Here is a 26,397-nt window from a genome sequence, read left to right on the forward strand (position 1 = left end):
TTACAGCATTTTCTGTTTTTCCATTGTTGCTCAGCATCAGACTGGGACTGAGGCATGCCTTGCCCAATGACACCACCACTGCCACTAAAGCTATGAAAAAAAATCCTGGAGTGCAAGTTGTTATTGTTGTTGTTGTAATGCTGCCGGCTCCTCCCCCTCCCGGGGGAAATTAGACTTTTCGCGCATGCGCGGGGATACCCGGACGACCTTCCGGTGATGTGCGGTAGCCCACTTCCGGCGGGGGGACCCCCGCGCAGGCGCATGAGAGCAGTGGAGAGGAAGAGGGGAAAGGCACCCGTTATCATCGTGAGCAAGATGGAGTCGCGTGTGGTGCCCAGCGACCTGTACCCGCAGATTTACGGCTTCTTGCTGCAGAACAAATTCGACAAGGCCGCCAAAGAATTCCTCAAGCAGTCCAACGCGGTGAGTGAGCCTTAAAAACCCAACCCCTGCCCTCCCCCGGCTCCACGTTGCTCTCCACTTAACCCGGCTCCACACGTGGGGCCTCCTCCAGCCCGGCTCCCCCTCTTTCACCTCAGCCAGCAGCCCAGGGAGGGGAAGGGGCATGCGCAAGAGCGAATGGAACGTTGCCCGGGAGCACGCGGCGCCGGGAATAGAACACGCGCCGCTCCAACGTTCCAAACCCCCGTGGCGCGAGCTCCCGGCGAACGTTTCATTCATCCCGGGCAACGTTCCATTCCCCCGCCCCTCCCCCCATTTGCCAGGACCTGGTGTTATACTTACCTCGAGGGAGTTGGGCAGTGGGTCACCTCACTGGGTTAGTAGCACGGGTTCGATTCCCAACAGGAAATTTAAATTTGACTGTCAAAGTTCGGATTTTTAAAAACTTTTTAAAAAAATTAATTTGTGGGCCGTGGGCTGGCCCAGCATTTATTGTAAAAAAAAGTCTCACAACACGCAGGTTACAGTCCAATTAATTTATTTAGTGCCACAAGCTTTTGGAGCATTGCCCCTTCATCCAGTAACGGTATCTCTATATCACTGCATTTATTGCCCATTCCTAGTTGCCCTTGTTGGTTGCTGGAATTATCTGTAGGCCAGCAGATTTCCTTCCCAATAGGACATTAGTGAACCAGATGGGTTTTTCCAACAATGATTTCAGTAGATTTTTAATTCCAGAATTTTCTTCTATTGAATTCGAATTCCACCATCTGCCGTGGTGGGATTTGAACCCAGAATATTAGCTGAGTTTCTGGATTAATAGTCTAACGATAACACCACTAAGCCATTGCCAATTTGTTATTGTCACATGTATTGGCATACAGGGAAAGGTATTATTGTTTTTTGTGCACTATATAGACAAAGCATACCATTCATGGAGTACGATGTGGAGATGCTGGTGTTGGACTAAGGTGGGTACAGTAAGAAGCCTTTCAATGCCAGGTTAAAGTCCAACAGGTTTATTTGAAATCAGGAGCACTGCCCCTTCATTAGGTGAGTGATGAAGGAACAGTGCTCCGAAAGCTTGTGATTCCAAACAAAACCCATTGGACTTTAACCTGGTGTTGTGAGACTTCTTACTGTTCATAGAGTACATGGGGAGAAGGAAAGGAGAGTGTGCAGAATGTAGTGTTACAGTCATAGGGTGTAGAGAAAGATCACCTTAAGGGGAGATAGGTCCATTCAATAAGTTGGAATATAAAAATATAATTAATTAAAATTTGGAATGTGAGAATGTTTAACTACAAAGATAGCGAAGCCCCAGCTGGTTCATTTTTGTCCCTTTGAGAAGGAAGTTCACCATTTTTAGAATCCCTACGGTGCAGGAGAGGCCATTCAGCCCATCGATCTGCACTCAAGCCCTCTTCCCCTACCCTATTCTTGTAACCCCATACATTTACCTTGGCTAATCCCATCTGAGCTACACATTTTGGGACACTAAGGAGTAATTTGACATGGCCAGTGCACCTAACCTAGGCACCTTTGGACTGTGGGAGAAAACTGGAGCACCTGATGGAAACCCACGCAGACATGGGGAGAACGTGCAAACTCCACACAGACAGTGACCCAAGGCTGAAATCGAACCTGGTTTCCTGGCGCTGTGCTGCCTAGATTTGGCCTATGTGACCACATGGTAATGTGGTTGGCTCTTAATCACCATCTGAAATGGCTGAACAAGCCACTCAGTTCAAGGGATGGGCAACAGGTGCTGGTCAGAATTGCCTATGTCTCATGAACGAACAAGGGGGGAGGTAGAATCTTGGCTCAGATAAATGAATCATGTACAATATACCTTCATCACGGGGGGGGGGGGGGGGGGGGGGGTGTGACGGTTTAGAACGGAGTTGAAGAGGAACTTCTTCACTCAAAGGGTGGTGAATCTCTGGAATTCTCTGCCCGTTGAAGTGGTGGAGGCTGCCTCGCTCAATATTTTTAAGACGTGGGTTGATAGGTTTTTGATAGGCAAAGGGATTAAGGGTTATGGGGAGAGGGTGGGAATGTGGAGCTGAGCCACAACAGATCAGCCATGATCTTATTGAATGGAGGGGCAGGCTCAAGGGGCTAGATGGCCTACTCCTGCTCCTATTTCTTATGTTCTTATGAGTAATACCATACTCCTTTATCATATGTGCACTTGTTAGTCATAAGTTGTTTAAGTTTTGGGGGCGAGGGGATTTTTTTTACACAAACTGGGACTGACTTGATTTTGCTGTCTATAAAGGTAGTGGAAGTAAAAAAAATCAGTTTCGCAAGGATGCTGGTTGGGCTCGTGTGAGAATGGGACTGACTGGATTGTGCTTCATGTGTAATAATTAGCCCATCTCTACACCAAGGCAGTAAGGTTCAGCAGAATAAGATTGTTTAGTGCACTTATGCCGTTTGTTCTGCGTGCAGAGGGGCCACCGCACAGCAAGGAAAGATGGGCAGCTGGGAGTTTGGGGGATGGTGACATAGTCAAAGGAGAGAGGTGAATAGGGCAATGGTAATCAAGTCAACAATTGAGGCACCATTGGTGAAAAAAATCTAGTTTGACTTCAGCATTGGCGGGACAAATATTCAAATCTCTAGTAACTCCTGCAACCATCTCAATTTATCAACCCTCCTGGCTTACCCTTAAGAATAATTGAAACTGTCGGATCATAGAATCCCTACAGTGCAGCAAGAGGCCATTTGCCTCATCAAACCTGCACCGACAACAATCCTACCCTGTCCCTGTTATTCTACATATTTACCCTGCTAATCCCCCTGACACTGAGGGGCAATTTAGCATAGCCAATCTACCTGCACATCTTTATAGTGTGGGAGAAAACCAGAGCACCTGGAGGGGAACTCAGAGTTGCAGGAAGATCTAATGTGTGTGTTTCAGATCACTTACTGTCTCTGTGTGGTTCTGATTTCCGTCATCCCTTCAAATGTTTGATGTTTACTTTTGGACTGTGTTGTTCTGCCTTTTCCTTACAACTCTTATTGACTACGGGGCAAATTATGGAAACAGGGAAAGCAGTTTTCACAATCAGTCTATGAGTTGAAGCCACCATGTGCAGTGATTGCAAAGGGCTGGAAGTAAGTGGTAGTGCAGATATTAACTGTAAGCTTGTTATTGGGGGGAAAATATAGAAAGGAAGGATGCCATTTGGCCTATCATTCCTATGCCAGCCAACAGGGAACCATCCAGTCTAATCCCAACTTTCCAGATTTTGGTCTGTGGGTGACAGCATCTCAAGTGCATATCCAGTTACCTTTTCAGTATGAGGGTTTCTGCAATCTGTCGCCCATGCAGGCGGTTGGTTTCAGATCCCAACCACTTTCTATTTCTGAATCCTTTCTAAACCGAACTAGGGACTTCCCAATTGCTCTATTTTAATCCCTTCTCATTTTGTACATTTTTTTGGACGACACAGTGGTTAGCACTAGGAACTTGGGTTCAATTCCAGCTTTGGGTGACTGTCTTTATGGAGTTTGCACGTTCTGCCCCGTGTCTGCTTGGTGTACTCCGGACGCTCCGGTTTCCTCCCACGGTCCAAAGTTGTGCCAGATAGATGCATTGGCCATACTAAATTCCTCTTTAGTGTCCCAAGGTCAAAGGGTAGGTGGGTTAGCCATGATAAATTGTCCCTTAGTGTCTTGATATGTAGGTTAGGGGGATTAGCAGGATAAATACACGGGGTTATGAGGTGTTCTCATGCAGAGTCGGTGCAAACTCAATGGTCCAAATGGCCTCCTCCTACCCTGTCGGGATTGTGTGATTCCAAAATGGTCTCTCTTCAGCCTCCTCTGTTCCAAAGAAAACAACCCTATTCTATCTAGTTTTTCCTCTTAACGAAAGTTCCGCCGTCCAGGCAACATGCATGCAAATCTCCTCTGTACCTAGGGCACCTGTGGTATTGATCTGACAATTACTGCACACCAGTTTTTCTCAGGATTGAGCCTTTTTAAACTAAAGAAATACTGGCAATACTGACCACTTAAATCTAACACACACACATTACCTTATGTCACTGACTGCAGTTTCTACAAAGCAGTCTTAAATGTTGTATGACCAGTTCTACAATCAGATGAATATTTTGTCATTTCTCTGTAAATTTTAATGTTGAAATTTGTTCATTTAATTCTTTATTTCTCTTTGTCTTTGTAGAAAGTTCCAGATCTAAAGTCGCCATCTCTTGTGGAGATCTATGACTTCTGGGTGAAGTAAGTGCTCAATTATGGTGTTCAATTTGTTTTGGGTTCGACCTCCTGAGGCTGCAGTGTGGCAATGCTGCATTGTTGGAGGAATCGTAGAATCTCTAAGTGCTGAAGGAGGCCATTCGACCCATCAAGACTGCATTGACAGCAATCCCACCCGGGCTCTATCCCCCATAACCTCACACATTTTCCCCCTAATCCCGCAAACTTGGGTCACTCGGGCAATTTAGCATGGCTAGTCAACCTAACCCACACATCTTGGGACTGTGGGAGGAAACCCACGCAGACACGGGGAGAACATGCAAACTCCACACTGACAGTGACCCAAGCCAGGAATCGAATCCGGGTCCCTGGAGCTGTGAGGCAGCAGTGCTAACCACTGTGCTAAGCTCGAGTTTTACCTTTCCATTGCTACAATGAGCTGCAGTCTTAGTGGGTGTGTATGAACTGCAGCTGTTTTCAAAGTGATGGGCAGAAATGCCTTCACAAGTTAGTGCGTATCACAGTAATTCACTGTGACCTGAATATCGCAATCAGCAACAAAGTGATGGTGCTCACTGCTGACCACAAACAAAGCTACTTGCGTCTGGCAATCTCTGGCATGAATTTCACCATCCCTGATATTACTTTAATTCCAGCATCAGCTCAAGGGGACCTCTGGTACCTGATGTTATCAAGCAGGGTAGGCAACCAGTCACAATGAAGAATTCTTACAGACTGCAAACTCGGTTTTAAAAACTACCGACTGTCCTTTGCAAACAGCAAAATAAAGATTGGGGTATATGTAGGGCAGAAACTAAAGTATCATAGACTTTATTTTTAAATGCTTTAAAGAAGCTACAAATTTTTCTTTTGTAATAAATGTGCATGACATTCCACAGATAGAACACTTCATTTTTAAGGGTAGCTTAGGTTGTGAAGAGTTAATGATGAACTTAGTATCTGTTACAAAACACAGTTTCACCTCATCCTTCAAGGCACAACAGACTCGTGGGAATTTAAAACAAGAATGATGGCATAGTTGCAGTCGTTTAGATCAGTTCAGAAGGTCGTCAATTCTATGGAGGGTGGCAGTAACTGTAGACATCCAGCAGTTGCTGCGTAAGTGTGTTTGCCTGAAGCTGCCGTTAGTTTCTGTACTGTAACGATGCCGAAAGCTGACAATTTTGCTGTCATTACAACTGTACAATCACAGGCCACATGAAATACTCTGTGGTACGTGGGAAATGTGATAAGATGATATAATCTTCCACTATTCATGGGCCCGAGACTTTTGCTTAATGGTCTGGAAGTGATGCAAAAAAAAATTGCTTTACAACCTAATAACTATGAAAGCAAAGTTTAATGCAACAGTTAACTTGCTATTGCTGTTGCATTTCGATGACCTAGAAGATGGTGTTTTATGTTGCATTTACTGCTGGGGCCAGGTTTCCACCTTTTGAATGGAAAAAAAATATTTTAAATCTTCTGTAAAAAGAAAATATACCATTCTTGAAAATTGATCGAAATGTGAGTTGCATTGCATTCTCAACTAAACGGTAAATCTTGTCAGGGTAGATCATAGGATGGCACAGTGCTTAGCACTGCTGCCTAACAGCGCCAGGGATCTGGGTTCAATTCCAGCCTCAGGTCACTATCTGTGTGGAGTTTGCAGGTTCTCCCCGTGTCTGTGAGTTTCCTCCTGGTGCTCTGATTTCCTCCCACGGTCCAAAAGTGTGCGAGTTAGGTTTATTGGCTAAATTGACCCTAACTTCAAGGGATTAGTGGAGTAAATATGTGGGGTTACGGGAATAGGGTCTGGGTGGGATTGTAGTCGGTGTAGACTAGTTGGGCCGAATAGCTTCCTTTGCCCTGTAGGGAATCTGATCTGGGGGCATTTTTCTCGACTGGAAGATCGTTCAACAGAAGCGCTATTGGAGAGTTAGGCACTGGTGTCTGGGTGTCTAATTTATAGGGCTTCTGATTTTTAGTTGGATCATCTTAATGTTTAGAAAATTTGGGGGAGTTTTGAGCTCTTCAATATCCACCCTGAACTGCCAGCAGTGGAACAGTTTGGTCTTCAGTACGCTGGATTGTTAATCTTTCTTTTAATTAATCACAATAGGTCATCTGACGTAGCAAAGAAAAGGAAGTCTGCCCTCGACGGCCCTCCTGCAAAAAGGGCAAAGAAAGATGAAACCTCCAGTAGCTCTGAGAGCTCAGACAGTTCGGAAGAAGAAAGCACGACTAAGAGCCCAGGTATATCTAAATATGCCAAACTTTATCAGAAAAGCAGTGTTGCAGACTCGAGAACAAAACAAATTTATAGCTGACTACTTTGTGGTCAACTGTTGGGTGTGATTTCACAATGGGGCAGCACTTGGTGAACAAGCCTGAGTGTGCTAAACACCAGTTAACCAGTTTAAGATACTTTTACGTTTGCTGGAAGCAACATACACAGGAACCTGTTCTCTGCTGACAACAGGAATATGTTCAAGTCTTTTTGAATTATCCAGGAGCTTGGGAATGCTGTCGTTCGTCCTTGCTTTCTCCATGGCAACACCTTGGTCAATCAAAGTTGACTTGCCACCCTGTCAGCGTCCTTTTGCTCCTATGGTGTATGTTGCAGTGATCATTACAGTTGCCATTCTTTTCTTTGTCCTGATGAGTGCAAGATAAGAATCTTCAACAAGATGTCTATTTTCATCCAAATTCACAGTTAACCTATTGCTAGTGCACTTTTGAGCAGTGTTTCTTAGAATGGGGTGCCAAACCTCTTTTTGCTTATTTTTTTTACACAGCCAGTTTCAAGTTTCAAGCCCCCAGCCCCCCTCATTAATGGATGTTGCGGTTCACACATGAGACACTGTGTGGTTGTTTGAGCCACTTTTGAATGTGCTTTTGTATTAATGGAAGAGCTGTTGGTTTCCCTGCTTTCCTGGCCAACATTCTTCTTAGCAGCTGACTGTTTGTGTAACTGCTTCCAGGATAAGGCTGGTGAATGGTACCTGTATGCGAAATGGTTACCTTTAGGTCCATTGTACAAATCTCTGCTTCTTTGCCATAAGATAGCATATTAGTATATGTCTACTAGGCTGCCAAATACTTCATGAGTACATGATCGGGCAAATTAGAGGATATGTAATAGGTTGCTTAATCCATATCCTGGTAACTGAAATATTTTGCACCAAGTTAACTGATGTCTGGAGCAAGGTAATAGTGCTGTTATCTATCCCTGTGGCCATAGGATAGGAATGGGGAATCATAAGAACTAGCAGCAGGAGTAGGCCATTTGGCTCCTTGAGCCTGCTCCGCCATTCAATAAGATCTTTTCATGGACTCAGCTCCACTCACCGTAACCCTTAATTCCTTTACTGTTCAAAAATCTATCTATCCTTGCCTTAAAAATTACCAGGGCTTTTTGATTATAAGAGCGGACCTCACTGTGGTGTACACCATAGTTCCTGCCAACAGTATGTATAGGTGGTCACTTATGAATAAAAGGGAACCCACATGAGTGCGGGGAGGGGAGGGTTGCTTGTTGATTGTCCAAGACCTACAGAACGTGCTGAAATTGAGATTTCCCGTCTAGTGGTAGATGCAACAGTAAAACACAAATTGCTTCCTGGCAAAAGTTTCAACAAATTGCATTTGTATAGCACCATATGTCACAAAGTGCTTTATAGCCAATGAGATACTTTTTGCATTGCCACCCTGTTTGGCTGACAGTTTTAATATTGCTCTTTCCTCTTCTAGTGAAAAAGCTGCCCACACCTGCAGTAACCAAACCTGCAGCTAAAAAGGCTGCTCCGAAGAAGGAGAGTAGCAGCAGTGAAGAATCAAGTTCTTCGGATTCCGAGGAAGAGCAGAAACCAGCGCAGATGGGAGCACAAAAAGTAATTAGAACATTGCTTCTTTATGGGGCAGGTGACAGATCTTTTGGTCAAAGTTGACTGGCTGATGAGCCGTGCAGTAAACGTCATGGTTTTTCCTGTCTGGTAGCGCCACTGGTGAAATATGTCTTAAAACCATAACCTGCATGTCTCTAGAGTAAACAGCAAAAATAGATCTTGCGTATAAATTGTGTCTTTCTTTTGGCTTAATTTCTTCCTTTCTGCAACTGGTTGTGCGATCATCTTGTCGAAGGACAAATGTGTGGATGCTGGTTATCCCTTGTGATGTTTTTCCAAAATGTTGAATGTTAGGGAATGCTTCACTCCCATTCCTATCCTTGTCTAGTGTCCAAAATAAGTTCAACACAAATCACCAGCTTTTTTCTGTTTGTTCTTAGATAGCAGTGGCGCCGGCAAGGGGCGGCACAGTGGTTAGCACCGCTGCCTCTCAGCGCCAGGGATCCGGGTTTAATTCCCGGCTTGGGCCACTATCTGTGCGGAGTCTGCACGTTCTCCACGTGCCTGCCTAGGTTTCTTCCGGGTGTTCTGGTTTCCTCCCACACTCCAAAGCTCTGCTGGTTAGGTGGATTGGCCATGGTGGATTCTCCTTCAGTGTACCTGAACAGGCGTTGTTGGACTGTGGCAACTAGGGGATTTTCACGGTAATTTCATTGCAGTGTTAATGTAAGCCTACTTGGACGCAAAATCATAAAGCTTGGGTGGAGGAGAGGGGGCGTTAAGTTTCAGCTTAAATAGTCCATGATTTGACAAAAAAAAATTATTATTGTGAACAGCTAGGAGGCTGTGTTGATAGGGAGATGAAGTAAGGTGAGGGAGGCATGTGTAGTGTGTAAACACCGGCATAGACCATTTGGACTGAAAAGCCTGTTTCTGTGCTGTAAATTCTATGTAGCAATTAGATCATACAGAATCTTGTTAGAACGGGGTTTATTTTGTCATTTATTCCCTATTCTTGATAGGGGCGGGGGGAATCAAACATCCTGAGATGAATCATAAGATGATTGGTTTTTTAACCAGATCCTTGGGATGGCGATAGTTCCCTATTACTTTCTCCATGGCAACACCTCAGCCAAAGTTGACTTGCCATCCAATCAGCAACCTTTTCTCCTCTAGTAGAAGTTATAATGATCAGTAGAAATTTGACATTCTTGTCTTTGTCCTGATGAGTGCACATTGAAAATCTTTGCCAAAAATGTCTCTTTTCATCAATATTCTTAAGTTAACCTATCGCCCATGCACTTTTCAGCAGTGTTCATTAGGTACCTTGTGAACATCTTGTAACTTTTCAGTGCAGGGGATTATTTCACTGTTATCTCTTCTTCACTCACTCCATCAGAAGGCCATCCCTGCCAAGCATCCAGCTCCTGTTACTAAAGCACCTGAAGTTGTCAAGCCAGCTGCCAGAAAGAAAGATGCGAGTTCCAGCAGTGAAGATTCAGACAGCTCAGAGGATTCAAAACCAGCTGCAAAGGCCCCCGTAAAACCAGCTGCAAAGGCCCCCGTAAAACCAGCTATAAAGGCCCCCGTGAAACCTGCTGTGAAACCAGGTAGAAGCAACAGTTGATTGTTGATTGCCAAGGCTGGAATAAGGCAGTTGGAATCTAATCGGGTTAGGTTAATTGGTCAGCGCGATGGCACAGTGGTTAGCACTGCTGCCTCACAACGCCAGTGGCACGGGTTCAATTCCTGGCTTGGGTCACTGTCTGTGTGGAGTTTGCACGTTCTCCTCGTGTCTGTGTGGGTTTCCTCCGAGTGCTCCGGTTTCCTCCCGCACTCCAAAGATGTGCAGGTTACAGTGATTGGCCGTGCTAAATTGCCTCCGGTGTTAGGGGATTAACGGTAAATATATGGGGTTACAGGGGTAGAGTCTGGGTGGGATTGTGGTCGATGTGCTGAAAGGCCTCCTTCTGTACTGTAGGGATTGTGTGTTACTGTCCCTGTAAATGCATGTTAAGTAACTAGCGTAATTCGCCTTTAGATGCCCAAAACTTGGATTGTAATAAATTATGTTTTTCTTTTACAAGCAGCAATTGTATTGCACTTTCTCAATCATTCCCTGTCTTCTACTTTCAGCTTTAAAAAGTACTAACCAGGCAGCCGAGGAGAGTAGCGAGGATGATTCCGGTGATGACTCTTCTGATTCTGACTCTGCGCAGAAACCCCCTGCACAAGTACGTCATTTTATATTGGTCATAATGATCTATGATACTGATTACTGTCAGAGTGCCATATATAACATTTACACCTCAATCAAGAGATCTGATTGCCGGTATTGTTAGTAGCTGCTGTCGGTGCACTCTATCATCTTTATTAGCCCTCTTCCCTATCTTTTCACTCCGTTCCCTCTTCCCTCTCCCACGTTACGTAGACTTAGAAGGTGATTACAGATAGATAGAAAACAAGTTAACTTACACTCACGGAAATCAGTTACTGTATCACTAAAGTTTTGTATAGTGTACACATCTTAAATATATTTAAGTTCTTGGGATTTAAATGGCACCATGTTTATTGCCCGTAGCTAGTTAGTCTGAGAAGGTCAGAGAAGAACAAAGGAGGAAGCAGTGTGGCCCATCCTGTCCATACTAGCTTTTTGAAAGAACTCTCCAGTTAATCCAAATCCACTGAAAATCACCAAGGCTTCTTCAAAGCAATGCAAACCCCTGACCTCAAAGGACAAGGGAGCAGTCACATGGGAACACTTTCAGCTGCAAGCTTCTCTCCAAGCCCCACACATCAGTCTGACTTGGAAATATATTGACTGTTCAGTGGCATAGTGGTTAGCACTGCTGTCTTGCAGTGCTAGGGACTTGGGTTCAGTTCCAGCCTTGGGTGACTCTTGGTGCAGAGTTTGCACCTTCTTCCCATGTCTGTGTGCTCTAGTTTCCTCCCACAGTCCAAAGATGTTCAGATTAGGTTGATTGACCGTCTTAAATTTCCCCTTATTCAAAATGTCTGGGTGAGGGGAATTAGCATGGTAAATGCATCGGGTTATGGTGATATGGTGAGGGATGAAACTGGAAAAGACGCCCTGTCGGAGAGTTGGTGCAGACTTGATGGGCCGAATGGCCCCTTACACTCTGTGTTTCTTCACAATTGCTGGGTCACAGGTCCTGGACCTTTCTCCATGACAGCACTCTGGTTTACCTATACCACGTGGACTGCAGTGGTTCAAGAGGGCAGCTCACCCCTTCCCTCGTCCAGGGCAATTAGGGATGGATGGGCAATATGAATGCTGGCCTATCCAACAAATGCCCATGTCACGTGAAAGAATGAAGAAAAGTATCCTTTCACAAGTTAGGCTGTGCATTCCAGAGCACATGTTGCTGTGTCTTTTTTTAAAAAACACAATTGAGATGTAACCACTAATTTGTCAAGGTTTATCATAACTTGATTTATTATTGTCGAGTGTATTGTATACAATAAGTATTGTTTCTTACGTGCTATACAGACATACCATTCATAGAGGAGGAAAGGAGAGAGTGCAGAATGTAGTGTTACAATCATAGCTAGGGTGTAGAGAAAGATCAGCTTAATATAAGGTTGGTCCATTCAAAAGTCTGATAGCAGGGAAGAGACTATTCTTATGTCAGTTGGTACATGACCTTGACTTTTGTATCTTTTTCCTGACGGAAGAATGTGGAAGAGAGAATGTCCAGGGTGTGTGGGGGTCCTTGATTGTGCTGGCTGCTTTGCTGAGGCAGCGGGAAGTGTAGTAACTTCCCTAAAGATGAGGGTGATAGGCTGCTGCATCCCACAGTGGTGTTAACTGTGGCATTCCAGGAATTGGTGCTAATGAATGAACAGTGATTGAACTCTCAGGTCAGGGTGTCGCGCTTTGAAGCAGTGACGCTCCTGTGACTATGCTGCCCTTGTTCAACTCAGTGGAGTGGCAAAGCTTTGAGATGGAGCTGGGGCATTGCACTGGCTTCAAGGGCAACACCTCAGGAGAGGTGGCATTGCAAAATATTTCTTTCCTAATTGCAGCCGCTCGTTTTTCTCCTCCATCCTGTGTAGAAAGTGGTGCCCAAGGCGGCTGCGCCTGTGCCTGTCAAGCCAGTGCCGGCTGCAGGAAAAGCAAAGAATGCGACACCAACGACTCCCACTAAAGCAGCAGCAGCCAGTGCAAAGAAGTCAAGCCGTGAAGAGGAATCTGACAGCTCAGTTGATAAGGCACCGCCTGCAAGAACAAAAGCAAAGCCAGGTGAGCAGGAGCACTGCGTTACACAGGTTATAGTAAGCTGTTCCCTTTATAATTACTGTGTTAATGACAGGGTTGCATCTGGAATTGGCATGGGTGTTGATAACATGAGAAACAGACGTTTCGGCATTCCACTGAAGGGTCGGTCTTTAAAAATGTGTAAATATCAGAGTAAAGCAGAGTGGTTAGCACTGCTGCCTCACAGTGCCAGGGACCCGGGTTCAATTCTGGCCGTGTGTCACCATCTGTGCAGAGTTTGCACATTCTCCCTGCGTCTGCGTGAGTTTCCTCCCACCGTTTGAAAGACATACTGGTTAGGTGCATTGTCCGTGCTAAATTGCCCCTCAGTGTAACCTGAACAGGCACTGGAGTGGGGCAACTAGGAGATTTTCACAGTAATTTCATTGGGGTGTTAATTTAAGCCTACTTGTGACACTAATAAATCTTAAAGTGAGTTGTCATTTACGATGTAGCGGAGTGATCAGTGCATGGAAATTGATAAGGACAAGCTGTGGCTCAGTGGTGAATCATTTTTCCCATTCGCACACCTTTTCCTTCATGATTGAATAGCCTGCCAGAACTCGCTGAATGTTGGACACTTGGATAGATGACAGGAGTTGTCCAGCAGGAATTTGGCATTTTTCAGAGAGGGAGAAAACTCGTGCAAAAATGTTGACAGGTAGCTCGATCTCCCCCCTCATAGGTATTTACAGTGCAGTACCACCTCCGCTGCTATTTGAGAGAGCAGCTAGGTTCAGGAGGACACCACGGGCGTACGCAATCAGAAAGACGCCTGTGGCGGCAGTGGCGCCGGCGGCTACAAGCAAGAATATACCGGTGGCACCGGCTAAGAAGGAAAGCAGTGAGTCATCGGACGACAGTTCGGCTAGCGGTACTGAGGTGGCACCCATGAAGCCAGCCAGTAAGTGTCATATAGATTGTTTCGCGCTGTAAGCAAGAGTTGTCTTAATTTTGAAGATTATTGTCCAGCCTGTTTACTTTTCAAAAAAGAAGATTTCCTCCGCCTAACCTTCCCCTGTAAAAGTTGAAGTGAAGTTTTTGATCAGCTTAATCCCTTTCTGGTTGCAGTTAAAAGCTGGTGGTCAGGGAATGAGGAATTTGTTCTGATTTTGACCGGCCTTGACAAGGCTGCATTTATTATCCATCCTTCTCAGTTTAAAAAGCAAAAGTTTATTCATTAATGTCACACGTCGGGTTACATTAACACTGCAATGAAATTACTGTGAAAATCCTCTAGTTGCCACAGTCCGATGCCTGTTCGGGTACACAGAGGGAGAATTTAACATGGCCAATGCACCTAACCAGCACGTCTTTCAGACTGTGGGAGGAAATTGGAGCACCCAGAGGAAACCCACGCAGAGACAGGGAGAATGTGCAAACCCCACACAAACCATCATCCAAGCAGGGAATTGAACCTGGCTCCCTGGCGCTGTGAGGTAGCAGTGTCAACCACTGTCCCATCGTGCTGCCTGTTGGTGAGCTGCCTTGAGTAATAATTTTTTTGCAACTGTTAGGTTCATTTACAGGATATTGATTCAGCTGTGTAGCCTGGACTGGAGTTAAGTGCAGACCTAGCAAGTTTCACTCCCTGAAGGACATACATGAAAGTTCCCCTTCATGGATCCTTTTCCTGCTGCCATTCTCTGAGTTAACAGAATTATCAAATGTAGCGTGATATGCTACGGCCACTGCTTAACATGCTTAAGAAGGAGATCGAGTTTTGTGTGCCTTGCTTGGTCTCTGACTGTCCTTTGATTTTTTTTTCCACTTACAGCTAAAATTACACCGGCAAAACCTCCTGTGCCACCCAAAAAAGCAGCTGCTGCTCAGAAAACCGCAGCCAAGAAAGAAGATTCCAGTTCTGAAAGTGATTCTGGTAAGAAAATGCCATTGCATCAGTCAGAGAAGCTAGCTGGCATTCTGGTGCTGTTGTTAAAACAAAGTGGGAAGTCTGATCTCCCAGGAGAGGAGATGGGAGCTCTTCTCATTTGCACCCTGCAGATTTGTCATTTAGTTAAATGCTGATGCTGTCACTTAAACACGGAAACGAATTGATGATGTCCCTAAATGTTAGGGTTTGTGTAATATAATGCTGCAATCACACAGAAGGAGTGAGATGGCAGTTGGGGCTGTTTCTCCATTGAGTCCTGAAGCCTCTGATGCGTTGAAGATGCAGTAAAATGGAGAGGTGGGAGCATGTCACTGGATTGGCCACCCAGAGGCCCAAGCTAATCCAACCACAGCAACTGCTGGCATTTCACTCAGTTAATAAATCTGGAATTAACTCACCTAATGGTGAGTGTAAAAAAACATTGTCTGTTGTAATAAGAAGGTGATTTATTAATCAACCTTACCTGGTCTGGCTCCAAATCGATGGCAACGTGGTTGACTCTGATCTGCCCTCTGGCTAGCCATTCAGTTGTATCAAACGACTGGCGCCTGAAGAAAAGAATGAAAATGGACAGACCTAGGCACCAGTAAAGGCAATGGCACACCCTAAACTCTGAACCCTGCAAATTCCTCCTTAATCAAATCTGAGGGCTTGCGCCAAAATCGGGCGATCCATAGATTAGTCGAGCAACAGCCAGCCGTAGTTAAATTCGGGAATGCATACTTAACAGACAAAGTTCCAGACACCACCATCCCTGGGTATATTCTGGCCCACTAGTACAACAGACCCACCAGAGATGGCAAGTGGCGGGGTAGGATACATTTCAGGAGGGAATTGCCCTTGGTGTCCTCAATGTTTGACTCTGCACCCCCACAAAGTCTCTAAACCATCAGATCAAACATGGACCAGGAAAGCTCCTGTGGGTTACCATCAACCCTCATCCCTCAGCTAATGAATCAGTGTTCCAAGTTGAACACTGAGCATGGTATGGCCATGCGTGGGAGACTTCATTGCCAACCAACAAGAGTGGCTTGGTAAAAACACTACTGACCAAGCTGGTCGAATCTAAAGGGTATAGTTGCTAAAGTGAGTCTTCAGCAGCTGGTGAGGGGACCACCTTAATTGACCTCATCCTTATCGATCTACTCGTTGCAAAGACAACATGATCTGTCCGTGACACTACTGGTAGGAGAGACCACAGCACAGTCCTTGTGGAGATGAAGTCCCATCTTCACATTGAGGATTCCTTCCATTGTGTTGTGTGCCATGACCACTGGGGTAAATTTCAAACACATCTGGCAACTCAAAACTGCATCTGTGAGGCGCTATCAGCAGCATTGTATAAAATCGCAATCTATAACCTCATGATTAGCATAATCTCCAGTCACCCATAGAACTAGGGGTTCAGCCCTGGTTCAGTGAAGAGTGCAGGAGGGCATGCCAGGAGCATACCATTGAATTGTCAGCCTGATGATGCTACATCAAAGGATTGCTTACATGCCAAACAATGCAAGCAGCGTGCAATAGAGGGTGGCATGGTGGTTAGCACTGCCGCCTCACAGCGCTGAAGACCTGGGTTCATTTCCAGCCTCAGGTCACTGTCTGTGTGGAATCTGCACAGTCTCCCCGTGTGTGCGTGTGTTTCCTCCAGGTGCTCCGGTTTCCTTCTACAGTCCAGAGGTGTGCGGATTAGATGGATTGGCCTTGCTAAATTGCTCCTTAATGTCAAGGGAACGAACAGGGTAAATACATGGAGTTACTGTATACAGAATATATGCAGGAATGGAATGGGACCTGGTTGGGATTTTTGTCAGTGCAGGCTCAATGGGCTGATTGGCCTCCTGCACTGTTGGGTTTCTAGAAAGATCCCACTACCAGCATGCGGGCAGTTTCATTCAGTGTAGAGTCATAGAATCCATCGTATAGGGTGAAGCCATTTGGGCCATTGATACTGCACTGACCACAATCCCACCCAGGTCCTATCCCCATAACCCCATATATTTACCCTAGCTAGTCCCTCTGACGCTAAGGGGCAATTTAACATTTCCATTCCATCTAGCCACACGTCTTTGGAGTATGGGAAGAAACCGGAGCACCTGGAGGAAGGCCACACTGACATGGGGAGAACTCCACACAGACAGTCACCCAAGCCAGGAATCGAACCCGGGTCCCTGGCACTGTGAGGCAGCAGTGCTAACCACTGTGCCACCGTGCCATCCTTTTTAAATTGTTCTGTGTGGCCGCACATATGTGATGATTAAAATGAGTCACCATGTCTTGGTCTTCGCGGGAACTGGCCAGTTACAGTGCAAGGGGTGATGAGAAGAGTTAATTTTTTTAATCTCTTGCTGTGGATTTCAGCACTGAAGAGAAAACCCATCCAATAACTAGGGGAGCCAATTGTGTGTGTCCCCCAGCGTAGTCTGTTCCACAGAGCCTGGTTTCCGCAATGTCTGAGCACATTCACTCCAAAATGTATATTGTGCTAACTCTGTTTTCACGCTGTCACAACCAATAATATACAGTTAAAGTAACCCAGACAATATTCGCCCAGTGTCACTTCCATGGACAGTACCATTCTTATTTTTATTTATAAAGGAACATTGTAGCTAACAGACTGGGCTCAGAGGTAGCATTGTCTTTGAGTCAGCAAGTTGTGACTCCTAGAAACCAGAGTTACGCGATGTAGTGTGTCAGTTCCCTCTGAGTGGTGAGTCTTGGTTTCTCGTTTGTTGCTGTTTAGGGGGTGGCATGTGTGTGCGTGTGTTTACCAGCATATCAGCTTGTTGTAATTCCTTGTTACTTTGTGAATTTGTTGGATTAATAGCCGTGTCTGTAACCTCCCCAGATTCTGAAAGTCCTGATGAAGAACTTAGAGAAAAGGTTTTGGCAGAATTGGCGCGGAAAGCTAACGCGAAGACTGCGCCGAAACCTGACGCAAAGTCCACACCCAAGTCTACACCAAAATCTGCAGCCAAGTCGACACCGAAATCTGCAGCCAAATCCACACCGAAATCTGCAGCCAAATCCACACCAAAACCTGCTGCAAAGTCCACACCCAAGCCTGCACCAAAAGCAGTCGCGAAACCTCCAGCTCAAGCAGAGAGCAGTTCCGAAAGTGACAGCTCCAGTGATTCTGACGAGCAGACTGTGGCTACTCCGGTCATCAATCCAGCTGCTAAATCGGCCGCTGTGCCTGTGAAACCAGGGAAGCAAAATACTCTGGCGGCCAAAGCGGCCGCTGCTGACCAGAGCAGCAGCTCTGATTCCGATGACTCCAGCAGCGAGGAGGAGGCGAAACCTGCTGCTGCCAAGGTGCAGCCTCCCGCCAAAGGAAAGTCACCCGCGAAAGCGAAACCACCGGCGGCTACAGTGAAAGCGAAATCCCCTGCGGTGACCGGTAAAGGAAAGACGCTGGCGGTGACCAATAAAAATGAAACTGAAAGTTCGGACGAATCTTCCAGCGACGAAGAGCCCCAGCCGAAAACTCCGGCCAGCCAGCTCAAGAAAGCTGCCGCTACCCCGTCTCCACGTTCAGCAAACTCCACGGCCAAGAAAGCCACTGCTCTGACTCAGCATTTAGTGAACTCGGCGACCAAGAAAGCCGAAAGCAGCAGCTCGGAAAGTTCAGAGGACGAGGAGGAGAATTCCAAAGGAAAGCCAAACAATATGAGAACACCAACGCTGCCTCCTGCCAAGAAGGCAGCTGAGAGCAGCTCTGAAGATAGCTCCTCTGAAGAGGATGAGAAAAGCAATGACAAGTCTGTAAATGGTGAGTTTTGGTTATCACCTTTTAATCCATTTGAGAAGCTCGGGGTGAGTGGAGGGGGAGGTCGACAGTTGAGTGAAGCCAAAGTTGGGCTTAGATGGCTTCCCATCTGAAATTCTTAGGGCGGCACCGTGGTTGGCACTGCTGGCTCACAGCGTCAAGGACCTGGGTTCGATTCCCGGCTCGGGTCACTGTGCGGAGTCTGCACCTTCTCCCCCGTGTCTACGTGGGTTTCCTCTGGGTGCTCCTGTTTCCTCCCACAGTCCATAGATGCGCAGGTTAGGTTGATTGGCTGTGCTAAATTGCCCCTTAGTGGCAGGGTAAATACGTGGGATTGCGGGGATAGGGCGGGATGGTGCTAGTGCAAGCTCGATGGGCCAAATGGTCTCTCGTGCTGTCGGGATTCAATGATATTCCACTGACTCCAGGGTGCTTTTGCGGTGGGCATATCTTCTGGTTCTTACTGGCACTCGTCAGACATGTCCCGTGGCCGATAGAAGGAAAATGTTAGGCTAGTGGAATTCTATAGATGTGCTCCCCATGTTGCACCAGTGCTGCACTGCACATTTCACCTGCTTGCTGCTCTAGTGAACAACAGCGTCAGACTCTGCACAGGAGTGTCGCACAGTAACCCTCGCGAGTATCGGTAATTTATTGTCCCACGGTTTTAAACACAACGCTGAAAGATATAGTCGCCGCAATTCCAAATGACCAAAGGCTGCTCCCTCCTTTGAGGGGGAGAGCTGACTGGTGGTGATTCAACCTGAAGACCACCACACCTCAGGCGAGGGGCAAGGTTGAGAAGGTGGGGTCTTTGTGAATAACTTCGGTCGGTACAAGAACTGAACCCACGCTTTTGGCATCGTTGTGCATCATAAACCAATCATCCAGCCTCCCTGTCCACTATTTAAATACTTAGAATCCTTACGGTGCTGAAAGAGGCCATACGGCCCATCGAATCTACACTGACCACAATCCTACCCAGGACCTATTCCCATTACCCCCTATTTTTACCCTGCTAGTCCCCCTGACACTAGGGTCAATGTAAGATGGCCAATCAACCTAACCTGCACATCTTTCGGACTGTGGGAGGAAACCGGAGCACCCGGAGGAAACCCACGCAGGCACAGGGAGAATGCGCAACCTCCACACAGACAGTGACCCAAGCCAGGAATTGAACCCTGGTCCCTGGCGCTGTGAGGCTGCAGAGCTACTCACCATGCCACCTGCTTCTAGCTTAGAACATAAGAAATAGGAGCAGGAGTAGGCCATCTGGCCCTTCGAGCCTGCCCCGCCATTCAATAAGATCATGGCTGATCTGTCGTGGCTCAGTTCCACTTTCCCGCCCTCTCCCCATAACCCTTAATCCCCTCTCTTATCAAAAACCCATCAACCCGCTTCTTAAAAATATTTAGCGAGGCAGCCTCCACCACTTCAACGGGCAGAGAATTCCAGATATTCACCACCCTTTGAGTGAAGAAGTTCCTCCTCAACTCCGTTCTAAACCGCCCCCCCTTTATCTTGAGGCTGTGCCCCCTAGTCCTACTGTCCTTTCTGAGCGGGAAGAGTCTCTCCACCTCTATCCTATCCATCGCATTCATCATCTTATACGTCTCAATGAGATCTCCCCTCATTCTTCTAAACTCTAACGAGTACAAGCCTAGTTTATTCAGCCTCTCCTCATAGCTCAACCCCCTCAACTCCGGTATCAGCCTAGTAAACCTCCTCTGCACTCCCTCCAAGGCCAAAATATCCTTGATTTGTTTGATTTAGTAATATCCTCATATCAGTTTATATAACACAAGGATAGTTCTAATGTGTCTTTATCCATCCCATGACTATGCTTACTGGATAATAAACTGCTGGTTTTATCATGGGGCTCCACACAGTGCTCTTGAGTCAATTTAGTCTGAGCCCGTTGCGAATTGTGAGCTGGGAGGTCAGCGCCAGCCACGTGCAGATTTCGCGAATGATTCTAACGATGCTTGTGATTGCTTGTCACCTCAGGTACAGTAAATACTAAGAGGAAACGGGAAAGCTCCTCCTCATCCTCCTCTGAATCCGAAGACAACAAAGGCAGTTCGACCCCGGCAAACCAGAAACCGCAAGTGAAAACTCCAAACACCTTTCCAAAAACTAAAAAGGTGAGGGCATGTTGGACGAGACAATAGCATCTCTTTTAAAAAAAGTGATGTGGAGTTGCTGGCGTTGGACTGGGGTGGGCACAGTAAGAAGCCTCGCAACATCAGGTTAAAGTCCAACAGGTTTATTTGGAATCACGAGCTTTCAGAGTGCCACTCCTCCGTCATGCACCACTAACCCCCGCCATTTGGCCTGGGCTTGCAAAGTCCTGGTTTGAGACAATTGACATCTCTTTAACATGTGATCATTCCCCTCTCCACTTGCAACCTTCTGTACCTATGAAGACTTGTTTACCTGACAAGACACTCATTCCGACAATCATTTTGTAATGGTGTCCTTGTCTCTATATGCCATGTTTGTGAAACCTACCTCTCCACTCAGCTGATGAAGGAGCAATGCACCGAAAGCTCGTGATTCTAAATAAACCCTGTTGGACTTTAACCAAGTTTTGTGAGACTTCACACTTATTAAAAAGTGTAATTGTAGTTTTGCTGTGTCTTGAGGTGTGTTTAATCATTTAACGTGGAGATTGTTGCTTGTGTGAAGATGGTTCAGTTCTCTTCCAGGATTTAAACTGTCGTGCTCCATGTAACTCTAATTTATTCTCTGTTTCAGCAAACTGCACAGTCCAAGCTGACACCTGGAATTAAGGTAGCATTTCGTGACCCATTAATGTTTATTTTGCTATTTTTTTGCCTCATGATTTGGGCTGGACCATCATCCTGCTTTATCCTTGCTTAGAACATCATTTTACATGGTTAAGCCCAGTTGTCAAAAGTGCCTGTTTTTTACCTGGCGTTCCCCCCCATAGCAGCCTGCCCCAGGCCACACATTGAGTGGCAGCTTCAAAGGCTCTGCCAGGGTTCATGAGTATGGTGCCTTGGCATCATCTCTGCCCACATACATCTCCAGCAGCACCATGAAGGGGAGCCTCTTTCCCCTTCCAATTTACACTATCCCCATCCTAGCACCTCAATATCCTGCTGTCCCCGTCCTTGTCACTAACCGTGTATATTTCAATCAGGCTTTGTGCGAATGAATTTGGATAGAAACCTGTAAGTGCTGAGTGCGAACTCCAGACCATGGTGTTTTAAATGTTTTTGTTTGTGAATGCCCTTTTTTCAACCGAGTGACCAGAATATAGGCTGTTGATGCATTATTACCGTCATTTAGTTTAGAAGATTTGAACTCGGCCTGGTTAGTGTGAAGCAAGCCCATTGCTTTGGTATTAATCTCGTTATCATCAGTGCATTGCTGTGTATCTGCAAAGCACGCACACAAGGGGATATATGAGGGGAACTCTACACGGTGCTACTTTTTCTTTCGATTTGCCTCCTTAAGTGCAACATTGATCTTGCAATGATGTACGGTCGAGCGTTCTCTTGAATGTGTGGATCTTGTCATTCGAAAAGCAACTGCAAACATTCAGCGAGGCCACCGAGCATTGGCACCAGCTGCTCTTGCTGAGCTAAGGCTCTCTGTTTGTAGAGTTCGTAGTGGAAGGTGGAATCAGATCTTCATGGCTGCCCTTAGTGTAATGTGTCATGTGTTAATGTGCTTTGTTTCCTGTTTTTCTTTTGTGTAAAGAGCCCTCATCCTAATACTCCTTTCCGTAGAGTAAGAGAAGATGAAATTGAAATTGATCCACGCTTTTCAAACAATTCATTCAACGCAAAGGTAAGGCTGGATTCAGTCAAATGTCTTCATGCTACTAATGAACAATGTTGTGTATTTTAAAGCTAATACATTTTAGTAACGGCACAAATAAGCAATTATATCCTTAGTGGATGGTACATCTATCAACACAGCAGTAATAACCTGACATGCTGTTTCCAGATTGTGGGTTGATGTTTGGAATGACGATTACCTGAGAGGAGTGACTATTCTATCAGGTAATCACTGATCGTGTGAGAGAAAGCACCGTATAAAATAGAATCCGACAGGGCAGAAGGAGGCCGTTGAGCTCATTGGGTTTGCACCGATCACAATCCCCACCGGGCCCGATCCCCAGAACTCCACCCTTGCTAATCCCCCAACGCGAATTTAGCACAGCCAATCCACCTAAGCCTCACGGCTCTGGAGCGTGGGAAGAAACCAGAGCATCTGGGTGAAACCCACGTAGACATGGGGAGAACATGCAGACTCCAGACAGTCGCCCAAGGCCCGGAATTGAACCCGGGTCCCTGACGCTGTGAGGCAGCAGTGCTAACCACTGTGCTGCCCAAAGGGCCCATGAGGTGGTGTGCTGATTGGGGGGCGGTGGGGATTGTAATTACCTGGGGCTGCTACCCCATTCAATCTGCACAGGTATGCAAGTATGTGGTTGTCCACTAAGGGAGAGTAACATCAGGCCTGGCTTAACTACACTCCACAATTACCTGATGCCCAGGAGTTTAGCAGTGTGGTTGTAGCTATACAGCATGACCAACAAAGGGTTACATAAGACCATAAGAAATAGGAGCAGGAGTAGGCCATCTAGCCCTTCGAGCCTGCCCTGCCATTCAATAAGATCATGGCTGATCTGTCGTGGCTCAGTTCCACATTCCCGCCCTCTCCCCATAACCCTTAATTCCCTCTCTTATCAAAAACCCATCAACCCGCGTCTTAAAAATATTTAGCGAGGTAGCCTCCACCACCTCAACGGGCAGAGAATTCCAGAGATTCACCACCCTTTGAGTGAAGAAGTTCTTCCTCAACTCCGTTCTAAACTGCCTCCCCTTTATCTTGAGGCTGTGCCCCCTAATCCTACTGTCCTTTCTGAGCGGGAAGAGTCTCTCCACCTCTATCCTATCCATCCCATTCATCATCTTATATGTCTCAATGAGATCTCCCCTCATTCTTCTAAACTCTAACGAGTACAAGCCTAGTTTATTCAGCCTCTCCTCATAGCTCAACCCCCTCAACTCCGACATCAGCCTAGTAGACCTCCTTTGCACTCCCTCCAAGGCCAAAATATCCTTGCGTAAGTACGGTGCCCAAAACTGCACACAGTACTCCAGCTGCAGCCTCACCAATGCCCTATATAGCCACAGCAAGACCTCCCTACTATTATATTCAATCCCCCTCGCTATGAAGGCCAGCATCCCATTCGCCTTCCTGATCACCTGCTGCACCTGCAAGCTGGGTTTTTGTGACTCAAGCACCGTCGCCTGCTGCAGTTTTTCGCCATGTAAGTAATAATCCTTCCTACCATTATTCCTACCAAAGTGGACCACCTCGCACTTGCCAACATTAAATTCCATTTGCCAGTTCCTGGCCCATTCACCCAGCCTAGCTAGATCCTTCTGTAGACTCTCCACACCCTCCGCGCAATTTGCCGTTCCACCAATCTTGGTGTCATCAGCAAATTTCGACACCATACACTCGGTTCCCTCCTCCAGATCATCTATATAAATGGTAAATAGCTGAGGCCCCAGCACCGACCCCTGGGGCACTCCACTAGTCACCAACCGCCAATCCAAATAGCACCCATTAACCCCCACTCTCTACCTCCTATTTGACAACCAATCCTCTATCCACGCTAACACCCTACCCCCAACTCCATGTCCCCTGACCTTCTGCAATAACCTCTTGTGAGGTACCTTGTCAAACGCCTTCTGAAAATCAAGAAAGACCACATCCACCGGCTCTCCTCTATCCACCGCCCTAGACACATCCTCATAGAACTCCAGTAAATTTGTCAGACACGACTTCCCCTTAACGAAACCGTGCCGTGTCTGCTCTATCAAGCAATTCCCCTCAAGGTGCCTCGCTATTTCCTCCTTGATGACGGATTCTAACATTTTACCTACAACAGACGTTAAACTAACCGGCCTATAATTCCCTGCCTTTTGCCTGGCACCCTTCTTAAACAACGGCGTAACATTAGCCGTTTTCCAATCTTCCGGCACTTCCCCAGAATCCAGCAATGTCTGGAAAATAACCACCAAGGCATCCACTATCACCTCCGCCATTTCTTTCAGAACCCTCGGATGCATTCCATCCGGTCCTGGGGACTTGTCCACAATCAGTCCCTCCAGTCTGTCGAGCACCGCCTCTCTAGTAACAATAATGTCATCGAGACCCTCCAGTCCTACCACCTTTCCATCTCTAACACCTGGCAAATTATTCACGTCCTCCTCCGTGAAGACCGAAACAACAAAGTTATTCAAGACCTCAGCCATTTCCCCATCCCCTACCACTAAGTCCCCCTTCTCATCCTCTAAGGGTCCAACGTTCACCCTAGCCAGCCTCTTCCTTTTTATATATTTATAAAAACTCTTGCTATCCTTTTTTATATTAAGCGCTAGCCCAGCTTCATAGTTTCTCCTACCCTTCTTTATCAACTTCTTTGTCAATCTTTGTTTACATTTAAACCTCTCCCAATCCTCTTCTCGCCCACTACTCTTAGCTACTCTAAACGCCTCCGCTTTTAATTTAACACTTCCCTTCACCTCCTTCGTTATCCGCGGCTTATTACCTCTCCTCCTACGGTCCTTTTTGACCATCGGAATAAATTTCTGCTGAGCACCAAGAAAGATCTCCTTAAAGATCCTCCATTGCTCCTCAGCAGACCTACCTTCCAACGCGCTCCCCCAGTCCACATTCGCCAATTCTTCTCTCATCCTACCGTACTCCCCTCTGTTCAAACAAAGGACGCGTGTCCGGGAACCCACTTTCTCCTCCTCCATCTGCACCAGAAACTCCACCATACAATGATCACTCTCCCCAAGAGGATCCTTCACTGCCAGGTCCCTAATTCTACCCGCCTCATTACATAACACCAGATCCAAGATATCTCGCTCCCTCGTCGGCTCCAACGCACACTGTTCAAGGAAACTATCCCGGCAGCATTCCAAGAACTCCTCCTCGAGCCCACCGCGTCCAACATGGGTCGACCAATCAATATGTAGATTTTGTACAATAACTTACCATTCTGTCCATCCAGGTGGCATTAGAATGGTAGCCAAGCTCATAAAGTTCTGTAATTATTATCTCTTACTTCTGCTAAATTGGTCACCTGTAGAGGCACCTGGACTGTGAACTTGTTTTGAAAAATGATTTACGAACTCGTCTGAATCCCGATACCATGAGCTACAGTTTAATTTGCTGCCTTAACAGCTCTTCGATCTCTTTCAGCAAGATTCTCTGAATTGACCACATTGACCTTTCTGAAGTTTTTCAAGAGGTCGGTGGCTCGTGCTCGCTCGCTCTCTCTGTTTCTCTCCTGCCCTCGAGCCCTCGCTGTGTATGTTGTGCCTTAAGCGTTGATAATCCTGTGTTACAGAAAGGAGCGGTTGGAGACTGGGGAGAAAAGGCCGATCATGATTTAAAATTCACGAAAGGGAAATCCTTCAGGCATGAGAAAACGAAGAAAAAGCGGGGGAACTATCGAGGTGGAACCATCGGCATGTCTGTGAATTCCGTCAAATTCGACAGTGAATGAGTGTAAACCATTGCAGCAGTCTATTGTAAAATTATAGAATTTAAATCTTTATATATGGTTAAGACTTGGAGTGTACGGCTCCAGCATCTTTTTTTTTTAAATCCTTCTTTAATCCTCTGAAAGTCTGATTGTTCTTTGCAGGGGAACACTGCTTGTATTTAAAATGAAGAGTTTTTTTTTGATGGAAATGTTTGTTTTAAGTACGATGTTAACTTCGTCTTGAACAGTGAACATCAAAGCAAATACCAGAAATGCAGCTTTTTAAAAAAGGAGCTGGCAGTACGATCCTTTCTCAATGTCGGCTTTGTAATGTTTGTTCTTCATTACACTTAGAGGAGCAAAAAATTATGGAAATTTTCTCTGTAGAGATAACATTTAATAAACAACGTCCAAGCTAAGTTTTCTAAAAAA

The 26,397-nt window shown here is 46.1% G+C and overlaps 1 protein-coding gene across 3 annotated transcripts; it reads left to right on the top strand.

Moving 5' to 3' along the window:
* The first annotated feature begins 253 nt into the window (after window positions 1-253).
* nolc1 (nucleolar and coiled-body phosphoprotein 1) lies at window positions 254-26,384 on the top strand. 3 transcript variants are annotated; one of them, XM_080215767.1, is made up of 14 exons: window positions 254-423; window positions 4,598-4,653; window positions 6,752-6,885; window positions 8,383-8,522; window positions 9,877-10,087; window positions 10,614-10,711; window positions 12,555-12,741; window positions 13,442-13,660; window positions 14,534-14,635; window positions 17,499-18,422; window positions 20,427-20,563; window positions 21,177-21,212; window positions 22,149-22,238; window positions 25,828-26,384. In XM_080215767.1, the coding sequence occupies exons 1-14, from the start codon at window positions 262-264 to the stop codon at window positions 25,984-25,986; spliced, it is 2,655 nt and encodes an 884-aa protein (XP_080071893.1). In that variant the 5' UTR covers window positions 254-261; the 3' UTR covers window positions 25,987-26,384. The 3 variants fall into 3 exon arrangements, with proteins under 3 accessions (XP_080071893.1, XP_080071895.1, XP_080071894.1); XM_080215769.1 differs by having other exon boundaries at window positions 22,178-22,238; window positions 25,828-25,943; XM_080215768.1 differs by lacking the exon at window positions 13,442-13,660.
* Window positions 26,385-26,397: the final 13 nt, after the last annotated feature.

Source organism: Carcharhinus amblyrhynchos, chromosome 31 (genome assembly GCF_965287045.1).
Source record: "Carcharhinus amblyrhynchos chromosome 31, sCarAmb.v2.hapA, whole genome shotgun sequence".
Lineage (NCBI taxonomy): Eukaryota > Metazoa > Chordata > Chondrichthyes > Carcharhiniformes > Carcharhinidae > Carcharhinus > Carcharhinus amblyrhynchos.

What these genes read in the sequence shown, in the direction of transcription:
- nolc1 (XM_080215767.1), top strand. Translation starts at nt 262, where the DNA reads ATGAGAGCAGTGGAGAGGAAGAGGGGAAAGGCACCCGTTATCATCGTG. An exon ending in AGCTGACACCTGGAATTAAG is followed by an intron (nt 21,213 to 22,148) that starts GTAGCATTTCGT and finishes TTTTGTGTAAAG; the next exon opens with AGCCCTCATCCTAATACTCC. An exon ending in ACAATTCATTCAACGCAAAG is followed by an intron (nt 22,239 to 25,827) that starts GTAAGGCTGGAT and finishes CCTGTGTTACAG; the next exon opens with AAAGGAGCGGTTGGAGACTG.